The 10,151-nt window shown below is 38.5% G+C and overlaps 1 protein-coding gene across 2 annotated transcripts in view; it reads right to left on the reverse strand.

The window, feature by feature from the left end:
• Positions 1-616: 616 nt before the first annotated feature.
• FAM120A (family with sequence similarity 120A) overlaps positions 617-10,151 on the reverse strand; it is a 47,711-nt gene continuing 38,176 nt past the window's right edge. For both annotated transcript variants that reach the window (XM_010016226.1, XM_010016227.1), the window contains exons 15-17: positions 8,940-9,081; positions 5,342-5,438; positions 617-2,594 (exon numbers count right to left, since the gene is read on the reverse strand). In XM_010016226.1, the coding sequence (XP_010014528.1) occupies positions 2,283-2,594; positions 5,342-5,438; positions 8,940-9,081 (551 nt within the window). In that variant the 3' untranslated portion in view covers positions 617-2,282. The remainder of the gene's footprint in view (positions 2,595-5,341; positions 5,439-8,939; positions 9,082-10,151) is intronic.

The following is a 10,151-nucleotide window of genomic DNA, read 5'->3' on the forward strand; positions in this document are numbered from 1 at the left end:
GTGCTACACACCACATCCACCCTGAGAGCATGGCAACCAATCCACTCAGGGTGAGCCTGGTTCTAACACCATCTCAGGCACTAAAGCACACAGATGAACATTAGGACAGAGAGCAGTCAGGAAAGGAATACACAGAGCAAAAAGCTCTCTTGGTATTAACCAGGTTGGATGGGGCTTGGAGCAACCTGGTTTAGTGCAAAGTGTCCCAGCCCATGGCAGGGGGCTGGAACTGGATGAGCAGTGCAACCCATTCTGTGATTCTTTTGTATGCCAATATGATCTGTGATGTACAGAAAAATCCTGCACAACAGAATAACCTGTTCTCAGCTACAGGGAGCTCAGATACAGGCATCACCAATCACCCTGTATTTCAAACCCTGGGAACACCTGGGGTTTGTCTTTTACCTCTTTCAACAATGATTCCTTTTGTTTCTGTCTTATTTGCACCTTATTCACCATCTCATCTGACCATGGACGTCTGGAGTAGCTGCATAGAACGAAAAGGACCAAGCGCTGCTCTGACCCGGTGCAGTACCCCTGCAGCGCACAGAGGCCAGGGTCTCCTTCTCTGTCTTTGAGAGGACATCACACGCAGGCTTCCAACTCAATCACTTCATTTGGGCATAGGAAAACTTTTATTTACAACATGTTAATTAAAAAAATAGTTGACAAAAAAGGCATACAGTATTTTATACTAAAAGAATAAAGATTTTTATTAAGCACTGTAAGTTGCATTCAATAGCCTTCAAATACACCACACCACAATCCATCTACAACCAATCAAACCCAACAGTAGTTCATTCTTGCACAATCCATGAGTTGGGGCAGAACTCCCTTCAACTTACATTAAGATACCTACTTAGCTCTTGCGGGTAGGGAATGGGGAATTACACCTCATTTCTGATCACTAATGTGTGATGAAGAGCATCAGGAGAATTATATGAAAACGAATATAAAGAAATGATTCTGATTTTGAAGTTACATTAAGTTTGGAAACACTAACAAAAACATCAAAATGATACAGGTATATTTGCTTATACTAAATCCTTGATGGGAAAGTTCTCAAGAACAAGCCATTTGTTTCCTGCTACAGAAGGGGGGTACTTTTTTTTTTCTTTTTGAAGATCAAAGCTTTTTTTTTTGTTTTTCACAGAATTTCATCTTTGCTAATATGAAGGCATAAAACAGCAACAGAGAACAGGGATGCATACAGCAGTGAGTACACAGGGAACGCTGATATCCAAACGGCTAGATAATCTTTTTTTTTTTTTTAAGTTTTAGAATAAATGCAACAGAGGTCAATAATCACAAAATTTTAAGGTTAGAGCAAGATCAGTCAATGACTAAACATAGTTAACATCTTTTATAGGACTATTACTGATTATTAGCTTCTTTTGTTTTGCAAATGGGCACAGTACTTGTAAGAATGGAAGAAAGAGGACAATAACATGCATAATATTAACTACACACTTTAAAAATGATGAACCATGCAGAAGTTTAGCTCAAATAGTAGTACTAATGGTCTACGTCTGATTCAAAACCACATAGTTCATTGATCACGGATGCATGGTATTAGTCACAAAAAGTTTCAGAACACATTGTGTTTGTTTTGAAAGGTCATTTGCATCTTCTATGATTTCAAGTTTAGCTCCATTTAACTTGCTTGTAAAGTATGTATGATGTCTATTTAAAATCAGCAGAACTGCAGTATTACTCTATAATTTTTCGTTTCGATAGTTTGCACATTTTAACACAAAAGAACCACGTCAACAGTGATGAAATTTAAGAAAGAAAAAACTGTGGTTGTGCCTTTTTCCCCCCATAATCATGAAATCAAAGCCTTAAAGAAAGCTTTATTGTGACACAGTAATGCAAAATCAAATATAATGGCATACATATGGTGCCAAGTACTAAAAATTATATTTTAAGCTATATATACTTAAAGACTGCCAAAATTTGTTTTCTTTATATTTCAAAAACAAAACTACAAGCTTTTGTCATAACCAGTTTAAACTTTATGTATACTTCATTTTAAGTGCGGGAGTCAAATGCTCTTCATTCTCTTCCTTTTTTTGTTTTATTGTAGCATTTTGACTACAACTGGTTAAAACTAAAAATGTGTTGTTTAAATCTCTGACATCAAAGAGGGATCCGAATTTCCAAAGTCCTCATTTTTCTCTTACGGAAAGGAAAAAATGTACGTAACTGTAGGCTCTCTTTCTTTCCAGATATTCCTAATCCTGACCCTTCCCAACATCCTTCACCCTCTATAAAAAATAAGTTTACTCTTCTTTTTTTAAGACAGTGGCCTCAAGAGTATCATCTTTACGGCAAACACTGTCTGCATTTAGTGCATTTAAGTGAGGATTTGTATTGCACATTTTAGAGTCATTACTCAAGGCACTTTCAGACTGATTGGAAGCCCTGATGTCTCCTGTATTCCCATTCATCTGGGAAGCTGGTTTTTCCTCATTCACAACTCCATTTTCAGCCAGGGATCCATCTGAAGACACAATTGAGGATTTAGATTCCTCTGATTTTGACTTAAGTTCTTTGGCTACTTCTTCTGCTGAAGCAGCATAAGGAGGTTTGCCCTATTTTTTGAAAAAAGAAGAAAATTACTGGAGAACCAGTGCTGGAGATTCACAATCTGTTACAACGACACTAGCAATAGGCAGCATGCAGTGTGCAGAGTATCACAAGCCAATACCAGTATTATGGACTGCTGAAATAAGAAGTGGCATTCCAAATAAACAGCATAGCGCAGAAGAGGAGGGACCTTCAGTGTTTCTGAGTGCCCTCTGGCTGTGCCCTGGGAAGTTCCTGTGGTAGAAAGCCCTTTCTAACTTGGACACTGTAGTTATTTCCCAATATAAGAGCTACATAAATGTCTGGAAACACCCAAACTGAGAATCAATATACAGCTTAACTCTGCTTCTTGGTTCATATACATTATAATTTAATGATATGATTACATGTTATTCAAATACAAACCAAAACTTTTTTCAGACATTCTCTGAAGTGAAGAAGTACCATGCAATATTATCTGTACTGGTCTATATGCTTCTGAGGTGAGGGAAATGACTTCACGTGAAAAGCATATAGCAGAATCTTACAAGACTGAGTATACCAATAAAAAACAGATTTATGTAGCATTAGAACATGTGTTTAGTTTTTAAGTATCTGCAACAACGAATCTTAGTGTTCCAGAAATGTAACAGGCTTTAAACAACACACCAAGATAAGTAGGTTGGGTTGCTAAGAAGCAACAAACTTATCTGTCATGCTGTTAACAAAGTCAAGTGCTAAGAAGTAACTTAGGATATGGACATCTTATACGCCTCAAACAATAGCAAACAGTTTCATAGTGTAATCATCTTCAGTTTTACCTACTAGAAACAGCACAGTTAGTACTTTCTTGAATTGCTAAATGATTCTGTAGGTGAATAAGATCTAAGAACTGTTGCATCAGGATCACTACCCTTGTTACCCAGAAAACTTAAAAAAATGCAGTAACATTGCATAGGTGTATGACTGGCATATGGAGGACAATGAATATTCATCACATGTATGTAAATGAACTTCCTTATTTATGGGCTTTACTAAGATTTAGATTAAATACATACTTTTGTTTCTTTCCAGATCAAATGAAGGGTCTCATCTCATGAAAATAAATAGGCATCTCTTATGTTTGATAAACACAAAATGCTTATTTCTGTCAGTTTCTCCAACCTTTCTTTGTACCTCATAATGAGTGTCAGCAAAGCCACCATGGGGAGGCTTTCACTGTAGGTTCATGTGTGTGAATCTGGCCCCACACAGGCACTCGGTCCCTAATGCCCGGCCTGTCTGAGAGTCAGATAACTGCTGCCCGTTAGTCTTAACTGGGTATCAAAACCTACTTGTTATGTATTAAGTTTCCCAAGTCCTCCCTGCCACATGCATTTCAATTCACCTTTTTTCCCTCCTCCTGTAAAAAGAACATTACACTATAGTGACTTGATGACTGTAAAATCCAATGAGCTCAGGACCAGTCAACATAAAATGCCATTTTTCTTTCTTCTTCCTATCACAGGCACAATTATAGACCCAGAGCCTTGTGATCACAAGTATTTACCATCCAAATTACTTATCGCTAATAAAAATGTAAATACCCAAACTGTTTGATTGTCTGTTGAGACTATCTGCCGTCCACCTACAGGTATCTGAACTACATTTACATATGTAAACCTGTAGTAAGCCCAGAATATTTGGGAGCTCCTTTCCAGGGCTTCCTTTATTTCATAGGTATAAGGTACTTGGAATTAGGTATTATATAATTAACATAGTGGTTTCTCTTCCATTTAAAGTAAAAGAAGTAAAGCTTCAAATACATAGGTACATTTGTAGATGTATATAATCTGTGTACACAGAAAATTAACAAAGAAGAGAAGTATCTGAATTTTTACACTTAGAACATAACAAGTTTTACTGGACGTTAGTAGCTGCTTTTTATCCACTGGAGAACATTCCTTCTCTCACTGTCTGAATACCTGCAAACATTTCTTTCCTCTTATATACTAATGTCTCTGTGACAAAATGCACATCCATATGATACTGTCAAAGTTCCCACCTATTTACTGTTCAGTCACACATTAAGTCTATCAGGACTTGCATCAACATTCAAAACTGCTCAGCAGCAGGAACAATGGAAAACGGAGGAAAATGTAACCAACCCTGAACCAACTGGTATTTAACACGGAACAGCAGTTTGCTTCAGCTATATTTAAAGGATCCATGGAAAAGGCAAAAACCTTGATCCACAGAGGCTTCATACATTGTCACTGAAAATGAAACTGTGTGCACATGGGGGCAAAGACTGCTCTGTTATTTCCTAGAAGTCTAGAGTAAGTTCTTACATTTGGAGCCATGCAGCTGCAAAGACCCTTCTATCCCTAGTAATTCTTCTTCACAAGGCTGGACTGTGGTCCCAGAAAAAAACTGGGAAGAGTGAGTGCAGGAAGAGAAAGGGCTGATTTATTTCAGCTTTGTATTTCTCCCATTTTTCTAAGTTCTCTTCTACTCCCAGACCTGGCTAGAGCTCTGGAGGTACAGCTTTTGTATCAAAATACATTTTTCATGTCTGTCTTTATAACTGAAGTTAGCTTATAACTGAGATGCAACACTAGCCTGTCCTCCATCACTGGTCATGCAGCTTACAGATTCAACACGTAGGCAAGGTCATTGTCAGAAACACTTTATCTTTTCAAGTTGTGCTTGTCAATATTAGCTGGTCTGGAAGTCCACACCATACTAGCCCGTAAACTAGAGTGTTCTGAAGTCAGGCACATGGCTTTATTACCTGAATTGCTCCCTGGCTTTTATAACCTCTCCCATAGTACCTTCCGCCTCTTCCAAAAGTTCTTATCACTGGAGTGGAAATAACTCCTCTAGGACGCCTGTAAGTTGTGAGGAAAAGGAAGAAAGAAAAACACACATCAGCTTTCTTTAAAACTAATCTAAATTTTATTTTTTCGAAGATTTTTTTCCCCTAGCTTTACTGTCTAGTGACTAACATTTAAAGCATCAGTATGACTGACTAATTCAGAATTACAGGGTTCCGCTGCTTGCAAGCCTATGAAGCCTAACAAACCTTTTGCTTTTGCAGCAATAAAACTACTATTTCTATTTCACAGAAGAGAAACAAATAGGTATTTTCCAGCTTTTAAGAAACATTCCCAAAGTGTCAGATTATCCTTACAATACTTAAAAAACAGAGCTCAAAATACTTTCACCTTAAAAACAGACATGAGCAATTTGAACCACTTATAAGGCCATTTCTCCCATTTAATAACACTTCCCACGTATAAACATGCTAGACAGATGGAATCAGATAAAAGAAAGGAAGGCAAAATACAAAATTGCTTCAGTTTTGATGGGAGAGTATGAAATTATCCAAGAACCCCAGGAAAAAAATAAGGCTTCAGGCGTATTTGACATGTAGCAATTTATCAAGTTTGGATGCTTTCAAACAGAGGCTTCCAACCAGGACACATCAGGGGGTGGCTTTCTGATTTGATTCAATAAAGATTAGATCAGATCAAAACCAGCTTTCACTCAGCTAACACTATTTTAATGACATCAATTGCAAACTCTCAAATTCCTTATTGTTATGTCAAGGACTACTTCTCACCTTGGGATTCTTTTAGTTTTCTCTCCTAGAAACACACGATTGCTCTACTTTGCTCCAAATCTTGCCTGCAGTGCTCCTACTTCCTCTGCTGCTGTGCTGCCAAACCTAAGTTCCGCTGACCTGACCCAGCAGGGCTCTGAGCCATGCAAGTCCTTTCACACACACTGCAAATTCCCACATTAAGTAATAAGAAATTAAAGACTGGGATTTAAAAGCAATGGCAAAGAATAAAGAGCTGAGTTTTCTATGTGAGTAACTCTCACTGCATTCTTTACAAAGATTTTAACAGAGCTTACCTATCCCATTTGCCATGTTTTTACAAGGTGAAAGTGTGCCCTTCAAGGAGCTGAGTAAGATCTTTCCTACTTAGAAGATCACACTAAATACATTGATGGACTGAAGCCAGTAAAAAGTGCCTGGGATAATTTTACACAGTAACAACAACATCCAAGCTGAGTGTTGCATAAGACAATGGTGTAAACAAGCCTGAGGTGATGCCCTCTGCTAAACCAGACAAAACCCAAGACAGCAGTGCACAGGACCACGTGATAAACTGTTTCCTAGTAGTGTTCTTTACTAGGAAACAGCATCTGCCAAGATGACCCTAATATTTAGAATGCCTGTCTTCAGATAGGACACTAACATTAGTGTTTTCCTACTAGGTTTTATCTTCAGTATCAACTGACACAACAAAGAGATAAACTACCTGAAGTAGTTTTTCTCTTTTTGACAAATATAGAGTCTCTTAGGCTCTACACGTGAAGAAATTATGATTTGATGGAGAAAAGATCTGGCACTGGCAGCTTGCCTGTCTTTCTGAGGTGGCATCTTGCACCCAAGCCTAACTGGGTCCAAAGACAGTACCTCCAACATATTTTCTCTAACTCAAAAGATAATATTAAAGAATAGTGTTTCTCTGTTGGAAAGGTACTTGCAGGAGCAGTAACACCCATTCAGCGATTTGAGCACTTCTTATGTAAGGAGGGCTCTCAATTTAGGACTTGTTAGCTCCTGGCTACTGATGCTTTGCATATATTCATGTATTTGCTTCTTCAGAAAATGGAAGAACTGCTTCTCTGTGGAGGAAGCCAACAGTATGGACAAACGTGAGCCAGCTCTGAGCCTGAAGGTGTCTCTAGCGCAGGGCGCCTCAGTCAGACACCAGCCTGAGCAGTGTAAATTACCCATTTTCCACAAACACTACTGCAGCCAGTGCATTTCACTGGAGAGAAGCAGCTCTGCAGTAAGCCAGATTCTTCTGTTCATGCATCCTCATGAAAAACAGAAGTTATGACCACACAGTCACCGAATTTAGATTGTAAGAAAAATGTTATTTAGTTCACTGAAACTGAGGAGTAAGAATACAATGCCCAAAGGAGCCTGGTGCCTCATCACACACTTCAGCTTATTCCCCTGCTCTCCTGCTGAGGCTCTGGAAGAGCAGAGGACACCAATGGACCGGCATGGCTAGCTAGTAGGTAGCTGTCTGAAGCATCTAAACCAACACTAGATGTCTATGTTCTGGCAGCTGAATTGCACTCTAAGAATAAAATGTTCCTACCTAAATTTGCTCCCCTCAAAGTGTCAGCTCTGGTCTTACATCAATGCTTTTTGTTGCTGCTGAATCTCTTGAAATTTGTTCCTGCTGCTCTTGCCTCTCCCCTTTCCCTCACCAGCCACTCTTGTTTCTTCCCCTGCTTCTCATTTTCACAGGCCTTAACATCCAAGCATTTCCTCCCTCAGTCCAACCATACAGGCATTCCAACAGCTCTTGTGACTTGAGCTTTACAGTGTACATTTGATTAAGTTAATGGATGTAGAGGAATTCATACAGCTCAGACTTCTTTCATACTGCTGCTTCCCAGCTCAAGATGGCATAAATACACCTACTTTATTCCTTTAATATAGTTAAAGACAGACATAATGTATAAATCACATTACTTTGGGATGGTCTCCTGTAATACATATAATCTTAATTAGAGGTAAGACAGTTCTGTAAGGCACGGAACAATTAAGCCTATGGAAAAAACATAATCTTAAAAGTAAAGGACTAGATGTTTTTATAACGAAGTATTTGTTTTTCAGAAGTATTGTGCACCTGTAATTTCAGCTATAGTGAAATGAAGGGGAAGAGCTGAAGAAATACAGTATTCTTTTAAGCACATCTACCATCATGACTGTAGCAGAGAACTATTAAACCCTGAAATGTCCTTCAGGTGTTTTCTGCCTCACAGGAGAATTACATAATGAAGTTCTTAAAAAAGTTAAGAATAAATCTTAATAAATGTTCTACAATGACAAAGAAAGTAATGGAATGCTGTGAGAGTTTTGATGTTGTATAATGTATTTATCGATTTCATGTAAGAGAAACCTCCCAAGTAATTTCCTCATGCAGAACAATCTAGTGTGTGTGTACCTAACTATATATGACTATATCTATACCTCAGAGTATGAATTTTATTTGCACATATACTCATCTGAATAACTCCTTAAAAAACATCTCAAAATGGATGTAGATGCTTTTCTTGAACATTCTGTATATTTTCTCGAATATACCATTCAATGTAATGGTAAATTACCTGGCATAATTTACCTAATGTAGTCTAAAATGTGTTGTATGCAATTTTGAATGCCCCCAACTTTTCCCTGTTTTATTTCTCCCCCCCCCCCCCCCCCCAGTGTCATCTGCAAGTTCAAATACGCCAGTTTTTTTTCCCCCCCCCCCCCCTCATCCAGTGATATCTGGAAGGTACAAGACTGCACTTACCCTCTGGCTGGTCCTCCCACAGAAACAACCTGCAGAGGAAATGGCCCTCTACCCCCTCGTCCACGTCTGCTTCCAGCCCAATGGCCGACCACAGTGCCGGCAATTTCAAGTTTCCCTCCCTGAGAAGGAATAGGTTGGACTCCTGCACATAAAAGCAAAACCAAACCTTGATCTTCACAATCATAATATTAAAACTAGGAATGAATGAAAAACTGCTTTACCCAGATTTTCTCTCTTATACCGTTTCTTCTATTGAAACTGGGAGATAAATTCTCATTTTATGGTCTTTCAGAAATAATATAACTCCAAGAGTCTTTCTTTCTCCCCCTTCATAAAAAGAAATATTAATTCTGGAAAGTTATCTTACACTCCAGTTTCAGTAATTAAAAATGTACTTTAGTTAAGCATTAAGAAACTGAAGTGCAATTTTATGAGCTATTTGAAGATTACTTCTTTCCTGCATTCCTAATGAAGCAACTTTTGCAGGTTTAAAGGCACTTTTTAGTGAACACCAAATATCAGCATAAGATACGCAGATTACAATGGCTATAAACAACTTACTAGGCAGAATTATCTGTACTAAGTTGTTATAAAAATATAGCATTTAAACTATCTGGGTGTAAAAGGTAGGTTCATCCTTCCCCTACCATGAAAGCAGTTAAAATTGCAATTGTCTAAAACAATGTAAAAAAAGGTATCTTCTAGTCAAGTTGCTCAAATCCTTGTACCTGTGTTTTGCCCTTAAAAGTCAACTCTAGGGCATAACATGTAGTTCAAGAAATCCAGGTAAGTGCAACTGAGCCAGATGTTACTGGTAAGACCATCAGCACTGAAAGGGTTACAAAACACAGTGTCTATGCAGCCATGATTAGTCATCAAACATTAATACGCTGGGAACTAAGCTACTGGTTAAACTCAAAAAGGTTTGTATTGCCCTGGACGAGTCTTTCAACATCAGATGCACACTGTCTACAGGGGCGAAGTTACTCACACAATGAAGCGTTAGAGGTACGTTCGCTCTAAGGATAAAAGCTCAGAGGCCAGAAAGAACAGCTAAACACATGGAAAAGTTTTATGCCATACAGGGACTGGAATTCTGGAATTAACAGGTTTCCACTGTCCCACCTCGTACAGGAAACAAGAAATGGGCATAGAGGCAGGTGAGTGACTCTCACGCCTGTGTCCATGCTGACACTGGTGGCGGAACAGTGT

The sequence above is a fragment of the Nestor notabilis genome, unplaced genomic scaffold (assembly GCF_000696875.1).
Source record: "Nestor notabilis isolate BGI_N333 unplaced genomic scaffold, ASM69687v1 scaffold2606, whole genome shotgun sequence".
NCBI classification, from domain to species: domain Eukaryota; kingdom Metazoa; phylum Chordata; class Aves; order Psittaciformes; family Psittacidae; genus Nestor; species Nestor notabilis.